Source organism: Artemia franciscana, unplaced genomic scaffold, assembly GCF_032884065.1.
Source record: "Artemia franciscana unplaced genomic scaffold, ASM3288406v1 Scaffold_289, whole genome shotgun sequence".
NCBI classification, from domain to species: Eukaryota; Metazoa; Arthropoda; class Branchiopoda; order Anostraca; family Artemiidae; genus Artemia; species Artemia franciscana.
This window is the reverse complement of record NW_027063627.1, coordinates 2,038,048-2,058,843: the sequence shown is the minus strand read 5'-3', so window position 1 is coordinate 2,058,843 and position 20,796 is coordinate 2,038,048. Positions and strand designations below refer to the sequence as shown.

Genomic DNA, 20,796 nt, shown 5'->3' with positions numbered 1-20,796 from the left:
TCGGTCGTACTGTCGTCGTAAGGTGTGTCTTGGTTGACCTCTTTTTGCCTCCCCTCGGGACGCCAATCATATACTGTATTCGGGAGTCGATCCTCTGGCATACGGAGGACGTGGCCGAGGTATGTCCCTCTCCTACGTTTCAGAAGGTCAGTAACTAATGGCTGACCGGTTCGCCGGCGAACTTCTATGTTGGTGACCTTTTCCTGCCACGATATGTTCAGGATTCTCCTAAGGCACATGTTTTCAAAGGCTAGGACACATTTCTCTAGCTGGGTGTTTAGTTTCCAGCATTCACTAGCATAGAGGAGGATGGACATCACATTGCTATTCAGGAGGCGGAGCTTCAAGCGCATAGAGTATTTACTACTGCACCAGACTGGTTTCAACTTGCTAAAAGCCGATGTCGCTTGTCCAATTTTCCTCTTGATTTCGTTGGCTATTTCACCATCATATTCGATCCAACTCCCAAGATATTTAAATTCCTTGACCTGCTCAATAGTTTTATTTTTGCATTTTAATATGAGTGGGGAGACAGATGTGGCCATACTCTTTGTTTTACTGACATTTACTGCAAGTCCCATTTTCTCGGCCTTTTCGTCTATGGCGTCGAGTAGCAGCTGCAGTCGCAGTTTCGCTTCTTCAAGAAGAACAACGTCATCTGTGAAGTCCAGATCGGAGATCAGTCGGCTGCTAATCTTCACTCCAATGCCTGAAGACTGCCGTAGAATATAGTCCATTACAATGACAAACAGAAACGGGGATAGGACACACCCTTGTTTGACGCCAGACATTATCTTGAAGAAACGCGTGTCCCCATTTTCTGTGCGTACACAGCATTCACTATCTTCATATAGTGCGATTATCATTTTGACTAGTTTATCAGGTACTCCGTAATATTTCAAAATCTTCCATAAAGTGTCTCGGTCAACAGAATCGAACGCCTTTTCAAATCAATGAAGAGCAGGTACAGCTTTTTGTTCCATTCTCTGGACTCTTCCACGATCAGTCTAAGAATGAAAATAAGATCAGAGCAAGACCTACCAGGTCGGAACCCATGTTGCTCTTCCCTGAGATGTGAGTCCAGGGCTGCTCTTAGGCGTTGTAATATTACTGAGGCTAGTATTTTACTAGGCACAGACGTCAAATTGATGCCCCTCCAATTGTCACAAATTTGTGCATCGCCTTTCTTGAAGAGTTTGACCAGTATACCTCTGGTCCAATCTTTTGGGACTTTTTCGTTGTTCCAGATGGCCACTAGAAGAGCAGTCCATACGAACATGCAGGCTCGAAGGGACGCTTTCAGCATCTCTGCCGTGATCCCATCGACTCCAGGTGCACGTCCATTTTTCAGCTTTTTCACAGCTGTCGTCACTTCTACCGTGCTGGGTGGGTCAGCACTTACGTCAATTTGTAAAAATGGCGTATCCGGTACTGTTTCTGGATCATCAGGTCTGGGCCTATTTAAGACTTTCTCGAAATGTGAGGCCCATCTCTCGTCAGCTTTCTGTGGATCCGAAATAACGTCTCCATTTTCATCTTTTACAAGGGATGTACGATTTTTTTTTCTTTCCAACTATCTCGTTTGTTAGTCGATAAACCATTTTCGAGTCTCCTTTCTTTGCAGCTTCTTCTGCAAAGGCTGCTTTTCTCTCAATGACAATTCTTTTGTCTTTCCTGGCACTTCTTTTCACTGCTTTATCCTCTTCTTTGTAGCGGAGCTGTAATTGGGCTTTTTGCTCTGGGCTTGATGTATTCAGGATAAGCGTTCGGGTCTCCTTGCGTTTACTGATGTATTTCCAGGTGTCATCCGATATCCATTCTTCTTTCTTTCTTTTCTTGAAGCCAAGGTTGGCCTTCGGAACGTCATGGTACACACTCTTGACTGAGGTCCATGTATTCTCAACATCAAAGTCATTGGTTTCGTCGAGCAGATTTAACGCTTCAAATCTGTTATGTAGAGATATGCAGAAGTTTTGCGGATGTCAGGATCTTTCAGCTTATCGGTGTCAAATTGTTTATGTGTTGCAGTGTTAGTTTTCCGCTTCTGAGCTTTCAGTTTGATTCTTACTTCGGCTATCATCAGGATGTGATCTGAATTAACATCCGCTCCTCGAAAACCCCTCACGTCACATAGGCTACTTCTCCAACGTCTTGACATGAGGAAATGGTCGATTTGATTCTTCGTTCGGCCGTCGGGGGACACCCATGTGTACTTGTGAATCGTTTTATGGTCGAACATACTACCACCTATTATCAAATCGTTGCTTAGTGCATAATCGATTAGCAGTGTGCCATTCTCATTTATCTCTCCCATGCCATGTGGGCCCAGAACTTCAGGGCAGTACTGGCGGTCTGCACCAACTTTAGCATTTAGATCGCCGACCACGCAGAGTACATTATGCCTGGGAACGTCTTTGGTGACCGAGTGTAGCATGTTATAGAAAGCATCTTTCTCCTCTTCATCAGCTTCGCTTGTTGGAGCGTAGCATGCGATGATGGTCATTTTTGTGTGATTTGATACGAAGCGAGCTGTCATTATACGTTCGTTAACTGGGTTCCAGTTTGTCATTGCTTTGTGTGCAAGTGGCGACATCAGAAGTCCTACACCAGCGCGGTGGACGGAAGGGTGACCAATAAATGCCATGACATATCCATCACTGAACTTCTCTAATCCATTTCCAGTCCACCTTATTTCACTGAGAACGAGTATATCGATGAGGTATTGTCTCATCTCTTTAAGAACTTGCTCTGTCTTGGATAACTGGTTCATCGTTCTCACGTTCCAAAAACCCATCTTTAGATTCTGTTTCGCAGTCAAAAATCGGTTCCGGGGGCATGCAGGGGTCGTTATCTGGGGAGGTGATGTATCCGAGGCTGTTGTAGACGTTTCAGTTGCAGTTTTTTTTCCCTGAGGGTTGCCCCTCAAGGTCCCGGGTGTGGGTTGCAAGCCCACAGCCCAACCCTCCTCATTTGCGGACTTGGGACCGTCATGCTCCCACGACCTCTGTGATGGGCACTGAAACTACAGTCACTAGTGAAAGTTACTTCTAAGATTTTTATTTCGTTCACAATCGGGAAAGGGACTAGAGGCATATCTATATTCCGCTTCAGAGGGTTGAAACGAATTATCTTCGACTTGGCTACGTTAATGGTAAGATCATGACTTGAGCATTCGGTCTTTAGCTGATCAAATAACTGGTCTGAAAACTACTTTGTTATGATAGTGTTTTCGACCAGGTAAGCGAGCACTATGGACAAATCATGTACAAACTTGTAACGCTCGTCGTGATGATTAAGTAGGGAATTAATTACAGCCAGGAAAATTATTCCAGCTAATTTCGCTGGAGAAACTTGAAGAAACTTGAGTATAAAGGCCTCAGTTACTTTCGCCAAACAAGGTGTAAGTGAGATCGGGCGGAGATCGTCGCATGCACTAGGGGCGCGCTTTTTTGGAATAATTCTAATATAGGCCCTTTTCCATTGTGACGGGAAATAGCCAGAAGCAAAACACTCGTTAATGATGCTGGATAGTGGTAATGCTATGAAGGCTGCATATTCAAGTAGCAGTTTGGCAGGTAATTGAACGAAAGTAGAAAGTAATCCCTGTCATTAGAAATCAAAATCTTTAAAAAAAAAATAAAGAAAAGTAACAATGTACACAGTGAAAGAATCTACTCCTTACTTAGATTAGATATGTAAAAATTCATCCAATTTAAAGTTACCAACAAAAGGCTATTACCTAAATAAGATTGACATAATTTTTTGATTTGCAAAATTCTTGAATAAATTCACACCTTCAAGTTCGACATATCTGAGAACCTGAGAGCGGTATTTTCAGTCCCCTATCAATGGAAACATGAATTTCAATCCCCTGTCTAGTAACACATTTATTTTCGAGAAAGATGATCATGTATCTATTTTTTATTTCATTTTTTTTTATTTAATCAGGGTGATCGTATCCAACCAGAAGTCGTAAAATAGCCCAAGAAGGCTGTTCAAACGGAAATCCAAGTTTAAGTGGAATTTTGAAGTAAAAGAAATAGGCCTTGCCAAAGTGTTGGCCCGATCTTTGGAATTTCATGATTCTGTCTGTCATTTTTGACATGATACTGTCCATGTTTACTGTCTTTCATTTACACTATCATTTTAGCTAAGGCCTCTTTGAATATCCTTGTATTCAGTGACCCTAACTCCTTTTAATATCAAATTAATTTAAAAAAAATTCTTCACAGAAGAAACTTTTCAATGAAAGTACAGAGCTAAAATAAACCAAAGACGAGTGGAAATAATGTCAAATAATAACTGAAGCGTAAAGCAAACATAAATCACTATCAATAAATTAAACCCAAAACAACTTTTTTTAAACAAGAAAACAAAATATCTAATAATTATTTTGTTTTTAGTTCAAAGCGCAAATGATGTTCAGGTCCTCTGAAATCGTAGATGGCGTTAGCCCTACTCCCGTATGTGGTAATCTCTGTTCGTTTTAAGTTTGACTTTGCTATTCATCAATTTCGGTTTCGTTTATTTTGATAGTGATTTTTTTACGCTTGAATTATTATTGGACAATATTTCTATTAGTTTCCGGTTTAATGTAGCTTTACTTTTCTTTGAAAAACATTTTTTTATGAAATATAATTTTTTTTCTAATTAATTTTTGTTCGTTTTCAATCTAAATAGTTTTTGTTTCGGTTAATAAAAAAATATTTTTAAATCTTGTTCGGTTATTTTCTGTAAGAATCAAGAATTTGGGCTGCTAATTAAATTTTGGCAAAATATTTGTAACAGGTTTTAATAATGATTGTACTAAAGAACTTACAATTGAATGCTACGGGGAATACTCTTCAAATAAATGGATTGAAAATCTACATAATCTTTGGGCTTTTACAGGACTGAAGAAATTCTTACTCCCCTCATATTTCAGCCATGAGTGTAAACAAATATTAATCGATCATCCTCCTCAACTTCAGTTTCCTTCTCAACTTCTGCTTCACACACTTTGGGATGGCCAATAGTATCTATCCTAAGTAATTCTGTTTTTTCTTGCATTTTGGATAACTAAATTCGTGTCATCATTTGTTTTTTGTATTATTTACTTATTTTTGGCGTTAACAAGCAATACTGTTACAATTACACTGGATACACTCCACTGCACTTTTAACTACAACAAAACACTGTTTTAACTACATACTGTTTTTAGTAAAGCACAAATGATCTCCATTTATTTACGAGGCTTGGATGAGGCGGTAGCCCCACTCTTATTTGTGGTAATTGTTGTCCGTTCAAGCATTAGGACGTGGTGGGGGGCACTTACCCTCTGATCAATTTTTATTCTTGAAAAGGGAACTAGAACTTTCAAATTCCCATCAAATGAACCTTCTCCAATGTTTATACGACCACCCCTTCCATAGAAACCTTATATGCCCCTGAGGCATTAACTAAAAACACCAGCCTCTGGGTTCTGCGTGATTTCGTCAACCCCGAAGCTTTTGTTATTTTATCTTTGGACTATTTTGAACAAAATGGATATCTCAAATTTTTGATTGGATGTATTTAGGGAAAAATGGCATGGGATGGAAAAAGGAAAAAAGGTTATGGAAAAAAGGGTCTAGTTGCCCTCCGATCACTTTTGACTCTTGGAAAGGGAACTGTAACCTTACCATCTCAACGCGTTAAATTGAGTCGGCAAAGAGAAAGCAAGATATAAGAAGAATTTCTTATAGGAATTCTGACAACTTCCTCTAGTGTAAAATTTTCCCTGAAAAATTACTCCTGTGGAAAATTTCCCCAGCAGGAAATTCGTCTCCCCCCCCCCGAAAAATGTATGCGTACTTCCAAATAATAAATACTATACGTAAACGTTGGGGAAACTTATAACTTAAAGACCTTTCTCAAGGGGCTGTAGGGTGGTCATGATATATCCAAAGGCATAATTATTTGGCCTTTAAACTATGCTGAACAAAATGGTTATCTCAAAATTTCGATCGGGCGGTTTTGAGAAAAAGGGGTGTAGGGGGGGGGGGGGTTTCTAGTTGCCCTTCAATATTTTTGGTCACTTGAAATGGCACTAGAACTTTGAATTTCCGTTTGAATGAGCCCTCTGCTGATATTACAGGAACCCTGGGTTGATACGATAACCCCTAGGAAAAAAAAAACTTGTAGGTGACGTTTTTGCAGATAGGAGCCTGAACCCTCTTCATTGAGGTTGTCTGATATGCTGAATTTGATGGTTTCATTTTCATTAAGATTGCATGACTTTTAGGTCACGTTTCCCCCCCTTTTTTGTAAATAAGGCAAATTTTCTTAGGCTCTTAGTCTTTGATGAGTAAGACAAATTTGTCTATTTGAAATCAGCAACACAAGCCGATTCTTTTGATATATCTATTGGTGTCAAATTTCAGTTTTTTAGAGTTTCGGTTACTATTGGGCCGGGTCACTCCATACTTACAGTTCATTACCACCAACTATTTGATCAATTAAAATACCACTTTGCTGTTCTTTTTCGAGCTGGGGAGGAGCTCAAAACTCCTATTTGAAAATTTAGACCATTAAAAATCAAATGGATATCTTAAATTTTCACCAGATATTCCGATTCTCTTTCAAATCTGCTATATTCCAGGAACAGGAAAAAGGTATCAAGTTGAAACTTTCAAGGCTTTTTTTGAAGGGGGGACGTTGAACTAAACTCAGAGACACTTTGTGTATCCAAGGTTACTACTGCTATGACTACTACTACCTCTACTACTACTCAACTAAATCAAAAGGGTTCAATTGCATCCAGGCTGTCAAACGGGCATATCAACAATATCCCTGGGATGACAAGGGGTATTGAAGTGAAACTTTCAGGGAGTGTTGAACAAAATCAAGACACAACATTTGCATGCAGGTTGTCAAAGGGGGTATCAGCAACACTTCATAAACTGGATTCTATTACTACTGCTATTACTGCGCCTACTTACGACTGTGACTGCAAATACTGACGACTGCGACTACGGCTGTAACTTTTTGCGACTGTGGTTGTGACTACTTACGACTATGACTACTTGTGACGACTTGTGGCTGTGGTTGCAACTATTTTTGTCTGCAGCTATTTATGAATGTGACTACTTGCGGCTGCAACTGCTTGCGACAATCGCTACTACGGCTACAACTATCATCACTGCTAGTGCTATTGCTACTACTACCACTACTACAACTACTTCTAGTGTTTCGATTGCGACAGGGGCCATGACTGCTACTGCTACTACTGCTATTACTGTCATAGTACTAGTAATAGCATAAGTAGCAGTAGTAGTAGTGGTAAAAGTGGTATTAGTTGTAGTTGTAGCAGTAGTTACGAGCAATAGTAAAAATAATAATAATTTAACGAGTGATAGTATATCTTTAAACGAGCAATGATTGTGTATTTATCTATTTATAAATTTTTCTCGAAAAAGCCACCATATTCTTTTTTTTTGCAAAAAATTGGCATCCAGAGACTTTCCGGCCTGAAAAGAACTATCTAGCTATGTCACGAGTTTAAGGAAATTCTGGAGCTTTAGTTTTGGAAAAAAAACTCAATTGACTAATGTCATTTTTATAGACTTCAATATTATAATGATGCCAAGTACTTAAAAATACTTTATTCATATTAAAGCCATAAATGACGTCACATTAATTATCATTCATCTATATCTATATATCTATCTATCTTCATAAAAATAAGTTGTCTGTCTGTGGATGTGTGGATGGATGTGTGGATGGATGTGTCAGGTGACGTCACCTGAAAAAACTGGATTAGGTGACGTCAAAACTGAAAAAACTAAAAAAAGGCAAAAACTACAAAAAAAAACTAAAAACTAATAAAAAAAATAAAAAAGCTAAAAAACTAAAAAAACTATAAAGGTAAAAACCAATAAAAAACTAAAAAAAAAACTGAAAAAACTAAAAAAAGGCAAAAACTACAAAAAAAAACTAAAAACTAATAAAAAAAGTAAAAAAGCTAAAAAACTAAAAAAACTAAAAAAACTAAAAAAGGTAAAAAACTAAAAAAAATAAAAAATAAAAAAAAACTAAAAAAAAGGAAAAAACTGAAAAATAAGCTAAAATAAAGGTAAAAACCAATAAAAAACTAAAAAAAAAGGAAAAAACTAATAAATGACGACACTCAAAGAGAAAGCGACCAGGACAAAAGGAATGTTCGATTAGCAATCAACAAAGCACCGGGACACAGGGAGTATAAATGACGACCAGGACATAAGTAAAAAAAAAAAAACTATCTATATATATAAAAATAAGTTGTCTGTGGATCTGTGGATCGTGGATCAGGTGACGTCACCTGAAAAAACTGGATCAGGTGACGTCAAAACTGAAAAAACTAAAAAAAAGGCAAAAACTACAAAAAAAACTAAAAACTAATAAAAAAAATAAAAAAGCTAAAAAACTAAAAAAACTAAAAAAAGGCAAAAACTACAAAAAAAACTAAAAACTAATAAAAAAGCTAAAAAACTAAAAAAACTAAAAAAAAGGCAAAAACTACAAAAAAACTAAAAACTAATAAAAAAATAAAAAAGCTAAAAAACTAAAAAAACTAAAAAAAGGTAAAAAACTAAAAAATAAATAACGACCGGGACACAGGGACACAACTACAACGGGGACACCGGGGGAAACAGGGGGATAACCTGACAATCTATTTATATGCAAAGACAATGGGACAGCAAAGAATGTTGTATATTCGCAAGTTTTACGTAGTTAAAACCATATATATATATATATATCTATATTCACAGGTGGGACATAGGGACACAACTACAATGGCGCGTAACTATTATGGCGCGTAACGACTTACGCGCGCGGGGGGGCTTGGGGGGGGCGCGAAGCGCCCCCACCAACTAGGTGTTGGGGTGGCGCGAAGCGCCACCCCAACAGCTAGTATATATATAAATAAGTTGTCTGTGTGTCTGTGTGTCGAGTGACGTCATGTCATCAGGTCGTCATGTCCTCATTATGACGATGACGTCATTAAAGGTATTTAAGACATTCTTTCACGGGAAAATGTTTAATTGTAAAATGACTGAAGAAACTACAATGTCAACAGCCGATGAAGCTGCTCAAAGAGTCTATGCCAAAAAACTTGCTGCTGATAGAGAAAGTAAGAAAAGAAAGCATGCCGAGGAATCACAAGAGCAACGCGAAACCAGACTTGCTCCTAAAATAGAAAGTGAAAAAAGAAGGCCGAGGAATCACAAGAACAGCAAGAAAACAGGCTTGCGACTGATAGAGAAAGTAAGAACAGAAAGCGTGCCGAGGAGTCACAAGAGCAACGCGAAACCAGACTTGCTGCTAAAAGAGAAAGTGAAAAAAGAAGGCGTGCCGAGGAATCACAAGAACAGCAAGAAAACAGGCTTGCGGCTGATAGAGAAAGTAAGAAAAGAAAGCGTGCCGAGAAATCACAAGAGCAACCTGAAAATTATCGCCTGGCATTCAGGTACAGCCCAGTCGATGATTATAGCTTCAGTAGATGTGTTCAAATCGGGACTATGTCTAAAATTTGTCCCTATTGCAAGGCCTTGAAATTAAATGGTGAAAAATTGGGAATATTTTGCGCCTCAGGAAAAGTTAAAACTTCCTCTATTGGCTGCACCACCAGAGCCATTGAAGACTTTGCTTACTGGAACTACGTCAGAATCTAAGCGTTTTTCATCACAGATCAGAAAATATAACTCATGTTTCCAAATGACGTCGTTTGGTGCCCAAATCGAAAATCCAGATCAATTTATGCCTACTTTCAAAGTAAAAGGGTAAATTTATCATAGAGCAGGGTCCCTTCTACCATTCTCAGGCGAGAATCATAAATTTTTACAATTGTACTTCATCAGTGATAGAAATTCTGAATTGAATGCACGTTGCGAAATTTCTTCCAACGTTGAAAGGACAATAACGCCTCCTGGCCAACATGTGCGTAGATACAACGCTCCAACTATCGACGAAGTGGCAATCGTTATAGTGGCTCATCGATGCTACGATGCCCTACAATATCCTATCATTTTTTGGGATGGAGCCGACGGCTATCACTTTAATATTAAATTGATGAATCCAGCCACTAACAAAGAAATGAATAAGAAATGCAGAGCAATGCATTATAATTCCTATAGACTAATGATTCGGCAGGATGAAGACAATTATATTTTAAAATGCTGTCAATTGTTTCGCCAATACATCGTTGATATGTATGCAAAAATTGAATCAGAACGTTTGCTATATATCCGTCTGAATCAGACCAGGCTCCGCTCTGAACAATACATTCATTTGCGAGATGCAGTTGTAAATGACGGTAATACCACAAACGTTGGAAGATTAACGATTTTACCTTCGTCATATGCTGGCAGTCCCCGTAATATGCATGAATATGCTCAAGATGCTATTGCGTATGTTCGTCTCTATGGTGGTCCAGGTTTATTTATTACATTTACATGTAATCAATGTTGGGACGAGATACAGCAGCTTTTACTTCAAGGACAATCGGCGGTTCATAGACATGACATTACGGCCCGTGTCCTCCGGCAAAAGTTGAAATCACTGATAAACTACATAGTAAAACTTAAAGTGTTTGGGTCAGTGCGATGCTGGATGTACTCAGTGGAATGGCAAAAACGAGGTTTGCCACACGCACATATACTAATCTGGCTACACTATAAAATTACTTCTAACGAAATTGATGATGTGATTTCCGCTGAAATACCTGATGAAAATGTCGATAAGGGGTTATATGATATTGTTGTAAAAAATATGATACATGGACCTTGCAGTGCACTGAACGAAAATTCACCATGCATGGCCAAAGGATGGTGCACAAAGCAATATCCTCGACTTTTAGTATCCAACACAATTACTGGCAATGATAGTTACCCACAATATAGAAGAAGATCTACTGAAGATGGCGGTAAAACAGCAATAATAAAGAAGCGTAACGGTACCACCATCGAAGTAGATAACCAGTGGGTTGTTCCATATTCCCCATTATTATCAAAAACATTTAATGCACACATAAACGTTGAATACTGTAACTCCGTAAAGGCAATCAAATACATATGTAAATACGTCAACAAAGGCAGTGACATGGCAGTTTTTGGCTTGCAGTCCGAAATCAAAGATATCGACGAAATCGTACAATATCTGGCTGGAAGATACATAAGCAGTAATGAAGCTGTTTGGCGAATTCTTTCACTTCCAATACATGAACCTAGTCCAGCTGTTGTTCACTTAGCGGTACATTTACAGAATGGTCAACGTGTTTATTTTTCGGAATCCAACGTGCAACAAAGAGCCCTGAATCCACCGGATACAAAGTTAACTGCTTTCTTTTCGCTATGCAAAATGATTCTTTTGTAAAAAAACTGCTGTATACTGAAGTGCCTTCGTATTACACGTGGAATACTAAAAATAAAGTATTTGAACGTCGAAAACAGGGTAATGTCAGTCGACGGCCAACCTACCATCTTCAAAGATACCACGATAGGAAGACTCTACACCGTTCACATCAATCAACATGAATGCTCCTTTCTACGCCTGCTTTTGGTGAATGTACCAGGTCCGACGTCCTTTGAGTATTTGAGAACTGTAAACGGTACTATACATGACACTTACCGTAGTTCATCCCAAGCTCTGAATTTATTGGAGAATGACCAACACTGGGATAACTGCATCAATGACGCGTGCGAAACGTCAAATCCAAGTCAAATTCGTGCATCGTTTGGCATCATACTAATAACTTGCTCTCCATCAGCTCCTACAGAGTTATGGGGAAAATATAAATCAAAACTGTCCGAAGATATACTCCATCGAAAACGGTTAGAGACGTCAGATATGGCTTTTGATTTTACATCAAAAATTTATAACTACACTTTAGTTATTATAGAAGATTGGTGCGTATGTATGGCAAACAAACCTCTTCAGGATTTGAGAATGCCTTCACCTAATCGTACCGCTGCTGTTTCGGCATGTGTAGAATTGGATCGTGAACAAAGTTACAGTACGAGTGATCTATTGTCGTATTTACTTAACACTACATACATTTCCAAGTTAACGTCGGAACAAAAAGACATTTACGATACGATAATGCATTGTGTCGATAACAACGTTGGAGAAATTTTCTTTTTGGATGCGCCAGGAGGTACTGGTAAAACGTTTGTGATAAAACTGATTCTGGCATCAATTCGATCAAAAAATGATATAGCGTTGGCAATTGCGTTATCCGGAATTGCCGCAACGTTGCTGCCTGGTGGAAGAATTGCTCATTCCGCTTTGAAATTGCCTCTGAATTTGCATTCTACAGAAACTCCCACGTGCAATATTTCCAAATCATCTGGGATGGGTAAAGTATTGCAGCAATGCAAACTTATTATTTGGGACGAGTGCACAATGGCACACAAAAAATCGCTCGAGGCTCTGGATCAATGTTTGAACGATTTGCGAGGGAATTCGAAACCCTTTGGCAGCACATTAATATTGCTTGCGGGAGATTTCAGGCAAACATTACCTATAATACCAAGATCAACCCCTGCAGACAAATGAATGCTTGCCTGAAAAATTCTAATTTATGGGCACACGTAAAAACATTAAAATTAACTACAAATATGCGTGTCTGATTGCAAAACGATGACTCTGATCAAACATTTTCAGATCAATTGCTGGCAATTAGAAACGGAAAGCTCCCAGTAGACTCAATTTCAGGACGTATACAACTACCTGCTGAATTCTGCAATTTAGTGACGTCCAAAAATGAATTGATTGAAAAAGTATTTCCGAATACTCTAAACAATTATAAAAATAATAAATGGCTAAGTGAAAGAGCGATTCTTGCACCCAAAAATATAGACGTCCATGAAATCAACAATATTGTTTAGACCAAGATCCCAGACCAGGCAATCCTTTACAAGTCAGTCGACACAGTTTTGGAACCAAATGAGGCGGTTAATTATCCATCTGAATTTTTAAATTCCGTGGATCTTTCAGGGTTTCCACCACACGCGCTACAACTAAAAATAGGCGTACCAATAATACTGTTAAGAAATATCAACCCACCAAAGCTTTGCAATGGCACGCGACTTGCCGTAAAAAAAAACAATGGAAAACGTAATAGAGGCCACAATCTTGACAGGGCCTTTTGAGGGTGAGGCTGTTCTTATTCCTTGCATTCCCATGATTCCAACGGATCTGCCTTTTCAATTTAAAAGATTGCAATTCCCAATTCGATTAGCATTTGCAATCACCATCAACAAAGCTCAAGGTCAATCATTAGAAAAATGTGGTATAGATCTTAATACTGATTGTTTTTCCCATGGACAATTGTACGCTGCATGTTCGAGGGTCGGTAAACTTGGCAATCTATTTATATGCAGCGACAATTGGACAGCGAAGAATGTTGTATATTCGCAAGTTTTACGCAGTTAATTTGTATTGTATCCATCGATCTATCTATATATATATATAAAAACGAGTTGTGTGTATGCATGTTTGTTTGTTTGTAAAAAGAGCGTTTGCATATGACGTCATTATAAGTACATAAGGCTCTGTATATGCACAGACAATGGGAAAGCCAAGAATGATGTATATTCGCAAGTTTTACGTAGTTCAAAACACATATATAAATCCATCTATATTCATAGGTGGTACACAGGGACACAACTACAATGGCGCGTACCTAATATGGCGCGTAACGACTTACGCGCGCGGGGGGGCTTGGGGGGTGCGAAGCGCCCCCACCAACTAGGTGTTGGGATGGCGCGAAGCGCCACCCGAACAGCTAGTTATATATATATAAAAATAAGTTGTTTGTGTGGCGACTGACGTCATGTTTGTGTGTCGACTGACGTCATTATAAGAATTGAGCATTATGCCGTCATGAAGTTGTTTGTCGACTGACTTCATGTTTTTTATGACGTCAAAGGCTTCGTATATGACGTCATTATAAGTATATAAGAAGGCGTTTCAAACAGAAGTTTTCATTAAAGTCATCGATGATACGATGCCCTATAATATCCTATCATTTTTTGGGATGGAGCCGACGGCTATCACTTTAATATTAAATTGATAAATCCAGACACTAACAAAGAAATGGATAAGAAAGGCAGCGCAATAAAATATTATGCCCATAGATTAATAATTCGTCATTTATTACATTTATATATAATCCATCTTTGGATTAGATACAACAGCTTTTACATCCCGGACAATCGCTGGTTCATAGACATGACATCACGGCCCGTCTCTTCCGGCAAAAGTTGCTCTCCTTCATCTCCTACAGAGTTATTGGAGAAATACAAATCGCAAATGGCCGAGAATATACTCCACCGAAAACTTGCGAATATACAACATTCTTCGATGTCCCATTGTCTGTGCATATAAATAGATTGTCAGGTTTACCGACTCTTGAACATGCAACATAAAATTGTCCATGGGAAAAACAATCCGTATTCAGATCTATACCTCATTATTCTAATGATTGCCCTTGAGCTTTGTTGATGATGATTGCTAATCGAACATTCCCTGTGTCCCCGTCGTCATTTATACATCCCCCTGTGCCCCCGGCGTCACCGTTGTAGCTGTGTCCCTGTGTCCCAGTCGTCATTTATGTTCCCAGTATCCCGGTCGCCATTTGTGTCCCAGTGTCCCAGTCTGTAATTTCTCTTTGAGCGTCCCGGTCGTCATTTATATTCCCTGTGTCCCGGTCTCCCGGTGTTCCGGTCTGTAATTTATCTTTGAGTGTCCCGGTCGTCATTTATATTCCCTGTGTCCCCGTTTTTAGTTTTATTTTTCTCCTTTATTTTTCATTTTTTTTCCTTTTTTTATTTTTTTTCTTTTTCAGTTTTTAGTTTTTTAGTTTTTTTATTAGGTTTTAGTTTTTTTTCTTTTTAGTTTTTTTGTACTTTTTTTTCTTTTTAGTTTTTTTTGGAGTTTTTACCTTTTTTATTTTTTTTAGTTTTTTTAGCTTTTTTAGTTTTTTAGTATTTTCTTTTTAGTTTTTTTGTAGTTTTTACCTTTTTTAATTTTTTTCTTATTTTGTATTAATGCTAAAGCCAAGGTTCGAACCTCGAACCTCTTGGACCTAGAACCTGGAACGTAACGCTTTACCAACTCAGCTACTTCGGCTTGAATACATTCGTTTTTGAATTGGTATATGATGACTAACTTCATGACGACATACAGCTCAATCCTTATAATGACGTCACTCGACAGACGGACAGACAACTTATTTTTATATATATAGATGATGTCATGTTTATATACATTTCTAGGACAAAAAATACAGCCTATTTTTGCCAGGGGTTATCCCATTGTTTTTAATATCTACCACACATGTAAAAATACAAAAGATGACAAACTTCTCCGAACAGCTAAAGAAAAAGACATGGAACAAGAAACAACAAAAATCCTAATGAATTGCGAACGAAAATGGTGCACACGAAATCAGAGGTTTGAAGACAAACAGAAATTACAATGAAATGAAAGAACATGTTAGTTTAGTGTGTGTGAATCCGTGAAGGATAAACAGGACGCAGGAATTGGTTTTTAGTATCTATGACACGTTCAAAATTACCCAAGCTGATAAATGACTCTGAGCAGCTATGACTAAACGACTAAAGGTATAAATGACTGAAGAAAAGGTATGGAACAAGAAACAGTAAAATCACATTGAATTGCAAACGGAAATGCGAATTAAAACTGAAGAACAACATAATAATTATACTATTACGTAATTTATGTTTTTTAGATATTTACAATGGAATAAAGAAAGTGTAATATTAACGTCTGTAAAGGACAAATAGGAAGCAGGATGAATTCAATTTACGCCAGAATTTCTTAATTCAACGGAAATCGCTAATATGCCACAATATGACTTTAAAGTAAAGAATAAACGATAAGAATGCCAATAGGTAATTTAGATACTTCAGAGGGTAGAGGTATTGCAACATTCCTTGTTGATAATGAAATATATAAAAAAGCAATTAAAGCAAAAATACAAAGCTGGAAAAATACAAAAGCTAGGACCGAGCTTTTTGGTATATGATACTTCATGTGAATTACACATGATTTTGAATGAATCTGAACAGCTAAAACAAAAGGAATGGAAAATGTTTGAGATAATGCTGCACCAAAATGAAGCGCAACGATATCGCCGGCTAGAAGACATGAGACAACAAGCATCACAACGAATTGACAAAGAAATCTGTGGTTAAAAGAAAGGTGACAGGGATGATCACATCGAATTATAAACGAAATCCAAGGCTAGAAGTTGAATTAAGCGTTCAGTGTTAGGTCTGAGGGGGGAAGAGCTCCATCACATTGTGGAGATGACCGTTTGTGTGGGATAATATTCTTTAATGTGAAAAGTAAATAGACTAAATAAATAAATAATTGTATTCCTCACGCTTCTGAATACAAAATTTCCACATAACTGACACCTTTTTAAAAGAAAAATGTTATGGCAGGGCGAAGAGCGGATCAACTGCGGCACGATTGCCATTTACAGTCATCCTACGTTGAAAGTTTCGAGATATGGTATGTTTATGTTTAGGCAATCGGAGAAGGCTTCTAGTGATTTTATCTTTGCGACTGGGAATGGTAGCTTGTTCCAGATCCTTATGACCCGGGGTATGAACGAATGATGGTAAGAATTGGATCTTGCACTCTTCATCTTCATAGGCTCCAATTGCAGACTGTGCGATCTTGTGTTGCTTTGGGGAGTTATTTGAACAAGCTTGTCTTTCACGTTCCCAAAATTCTCATGAACTACCTTGAAGAGGGTTTTTAAGTCTAAGATCGTTCTTCTTGTCTCAAGTTTATGGAGAGTGAGCCTTCTTAGAGCTTCGTCATACGGAAAGTTTCTGAATCCTTGAAGCCCTTTTACAAAGCGTTTCTGGACTCGTTCTATTCTGTCAATATCCTTTTTGAGATATGGCGACCAGATGAAAGTGGCGTATTCAAGCTGTGGCCTGACGTAGCTTGTGTATGCTGAGATCTTTGAGTGAATGTCAAGGTATCGTAGGGAATGAGTGAGTAACCAGAGAATATTTGATGCTTACGCAAAACCAGGCCGATATGCTTTTCTGGTTTTAGGTCCAACCTCAGAATTACACCTAGGTCCTTTTCACAGGTAGATTTTGTCAGTTCGATACCTTTCATTTTGTATGAGCACTTAGGATTTTGGTGGCCAAGATGGACGACAGAGCATTTTGCTACATTTGGTGAAAGTTGCCATTCTTCGAGCTTCCCTGTCAGGGCGTCCAAGTCGCTTTGGAGCCTACACTAAATAATATCTTTTTCTCGAAATATTACTGCGCAAAAGTTTTTGATTTGAAGATTTGAGTTCTAGGGAAGAGGGGGCTTCAACCCTTCTCGCATTTTTTATAACCTTAGGTATGCTTTGAAAGACCTACATAAATTAATTTTTAATTTGTTTTTGTTTTCAAATGAATTTAAAGAAATTATATTCTATATAATGGAAGCCGCATTCTCTTCAATTGTTCTCTTCAAGCTGAAGTCTCAAGCTCAAGCTGATTTCTTGTCCTAATCTTTTGAAAATTATTGCTTAAACACAAGTGTTGTTGACTCGGAATGAGAACTATTTTTATAGCACTATACAAATTTAGTTTGTAAAGAAGGGGAGGGGTAGGAACGAGCAGATGCCCTTGCTTAAGGTATAATTTTTGTTCGTTATAAATTTTAATGTTGCTCTCTACCTTCTTTCGAAAAAACTTTTTTTTATTTCACAGAAAAAAAACATGGAATAGCCATTTAATTAATCGATAACTTCACATATTTTTTCACTCTTTGGGTCTGATAACGTTAATTCGTGTTGAAAGTGGATCTAAATTCAACAGAATCAAAGAAAGCTATTTCCAAGTTTTCGAAATAAATGGTGGGAAAATAAACATCGTTATTGGCCATAGAAAAGAAACTTACTTCCCCAATTCCCAGCTTCATCGTTTAGAAAAAAGGAAATTTTGAAGGAAGTAAAGCTTTAGTGTGTCCATTTTCTAAAAAGAATGATGAGTTTAAATATAAAACAAGAATAAGCACAGTAAAACGGTTTCTTATCGTGGCATAAGAAAAGAACAGATGGGATACAATGGGTGAAAGACATGCGGGAAGAAACATAAGATTAGGTTACACTTTTCACCTAGACACTTTTCAAGTCTACTAGCGTTACAAAGTTGTAACAAGAAATAGGCAGTTTAGTTGAAACTAAAATTTTAGAACCTATTTTGAACTATTTTAATACTGATTTCACAAGGAAAAATTGTGTACTAATCTCCTTTGATCTACGGTATGCTCACTATAACTGATTTTAATGGAAGGCTGAACAGAAAAGTCCATCACTACCCCTCCCGCCCAAAATAAAATGCCCGATTAATCATCCAAAATCATTAAACTAGAGAAAATGTAGCTAAAAAGACAGGCTACTAAATATTTGTGGATTGTTTTATTTATTTGTTGTTTTTTGTGAGAAATGACACATTTTATAAAACGTTTCCACACGGAAGATTTTTCACATTTTCTTATGTTAAGACTGAAATCAAACTAATTAGACAGCAAAAAAACAGGGTGCCTAAAAACGATTTTGGTTTAGGAGGGAGTACTTACAAACTGTTTCTAGGGGGAGGGGGTTAATCGATTGACAGGTCGATTTTACTAACCAAATTCAAGGGTCTCGGCAAAACTACAATCGAAACAGTAAGACAAAGCAAAATTGAATCCAAATAAAAATGAAAAACAGCAGCAAAACAGAAATGGTAAACTTTATAAGTTTTATTTCGTAATTGCACAGGCTTAGTACTGGAACATTGGTGGAGGCGTTTTCTTATTCGTATCATACTTTAGTGACGCGTTTGGACGCACCTACATTTTAGTACAAAGCTTTCATATCTTTGAAATCTTTTTCCAGTAATATTTATTAATACCCGAAGAGCAGCAAACTACTACGTTTCATTCATTAAAACTATATATAGGTTGCAGTTTCTTTTTAAAGTATTAGTGTAATTGGTGATTATCATCTGGTCTTTGTGCATATTTTGTCATATTATTACTTCGTTTACTTTTTTTATGCGGTAATCTTCGCAATGGTCTAGATCAGGGCTTCTTAAACTTTTTTATATAGTGACCCCCTTCAAGCTTAGGAAATTTTAAACGACCCCCTCCTCCATATAATAAAATATATATTAACCGTAGATGTAGATGTAATATCGGACTATCTTACAATGTAAATAAAATAAGGATTAAAGAATACGCACCCATTCATTTCACATACGTTGACGGGATATCGGTCGCAATAAAACACAATAAATAGAATGAAATAAAACTATATATATATATATATTTATTCAATAGAAAAAATAAACTTTTGTAACAATTTTTTATAAGAAAACATAAAACTATATCTAGATATTTAATAGAAAAAATAAACTTTGGTAACAATTTTTTTAATAAAACATATTATTAACATCCAACAATATTATTGTGACGGATGTGATTGTTTATTTTTACACAAATAATTAAATCTAGGCTCAATTTGAGTTAGTGCAGATCGTAATAAATTTTCAACGTTTATTAAAGTTGAATGGTATTTTGAATTTATGTAAGTTAATGTGGAAAAGACTGATTCATATAAATATGTTGTACAAAATGGCAGTAATTTGTTTATTGCCATTTCCAATAGTAGGGGATATTCTGATTTGATTTCTATCCAAAATTCATGCACAGGCACTTGAGAAAATCTGAGTCGCGAGGTAGTATCACTTGTTAATTCGGCAAATTCTTCTTGTGCTTTTAAGTTTAAAAATTAATTTCTTCCATTTCAATTGAAAATGGATTGCATATCCATTGTTGTGTATCGATATCATTGGGAAAATACCTATGAATGTAAACTTCCATATCCTTCAAATGATTAACCATAATTTTTGTTATAGGAGTATCTTTTTTGAAATATTGTTACTAATTATATGCTCGTCAGTAAATGGAAACATTTCGAGCGATCCACTTTCCACTCTGTTCTTCCATATAAGAATTTTTTTAACAAAGGCCTCAAGTTTATTTTTTAACATAAACATATTAACGCAGACTCCCTGCATTGATAAATTCACATCATTGATTTTATCAAAAATATCTACCAAATAGCAAAGCTTGAGAAGCCATTAATTATCGTGAAAATAATTGGCCAAATTAGAATTTTGCTCTGTTAGAAATATAAGAACTTCATCTTTTAAAGTTAATAATCGCTTCAAACTTCGACCTCTTGATAGCCACCTAACTTCAGCATGTAGCAATAAACTTGTATAATCCGAATCCATATCAATGCACAAATTTTTAAACAATCGACTATTAAGTGCTCGACTTTTAATAAAGTTAATGATTTTGACTGCATCAAAAAACACAGTGTTTAATTCTGGTGCAATTTTTTTTAACAACAAGTGCCTCTCGGTGAATCATACTATGTGTAAATGTAATATGATCATTTCCAGCTTTAACAAATGCTGCAAAACCAAGATCTTGTCCGGTCATTGCTGCAGCACCGTCCGTGCACACACCAACACAATTTTTCCAATTTAATCCTACTTTTTCAAAAAACTCATTTACTTTTTTATATATATATATATATATATATATATATCTTTTCCACGAGTATGACCTTCCAGAGGACGACAAAACAGTATATTTTCATGAATGCTTCCCTCATAAATATATCTTACAAAAAGTAACAACTGTGCCATTTTTATAATGTCTGTCGACTCGTCCAGTTGTATTGCAAACTTTGAGCTG

At 37.0% G+C, this 20,796-nt stretch overlaps 1 protein-coding gene across 1 annotated transcript; it reads right to left on the bottom strand.

Moving 5' to 3' along the window:
- Positions 1-898: 898 nt before the first annotated feature.
- Positions 899-2,794, bottom strand: LOC136043047 (craniofacial development protein 2-like). The gene is made up of 3 exons (XM_065727954.1): positions 2,214-2,794; positions 1,599-1,947; positions 899-1,504 (listed from the first exon to the last, which is right to left on the bottom strand). The coding sequence occupies exons 1-3, from the start codon at positions 2,792-2,794 to the stop codon at positions 899-901; spliced, it is 1,536 nt and encodes a 511-aa protein (XP_065584026.1).
- Between the last annotated feature and the right edge of the window lie 18,002 nt (positions 2,795-20,796).

Coding starts and splice junctions, on each gene's coding strand:
- LOC136043047 (XM_065727954.1), bottom strand. CDS start 2,794: ATGGGTTTTTGGAACGTGAGAACGATGAACCAGTTATCCAAGACAGAG. Junction 1,948..2,213: donor GACCATAAAACGATTCACAA/GTACACATGGGT, acceptor TCTACATAACAG/ATTTGAAGCGTTAAATCTGC. Junction 1,505..1,598: donor AGAAAGGAGACTCGAAAATG/GTTTATCGACTA, acceptor TCGGATCCACAG/AAAGCTGACGAGAGATGGGC.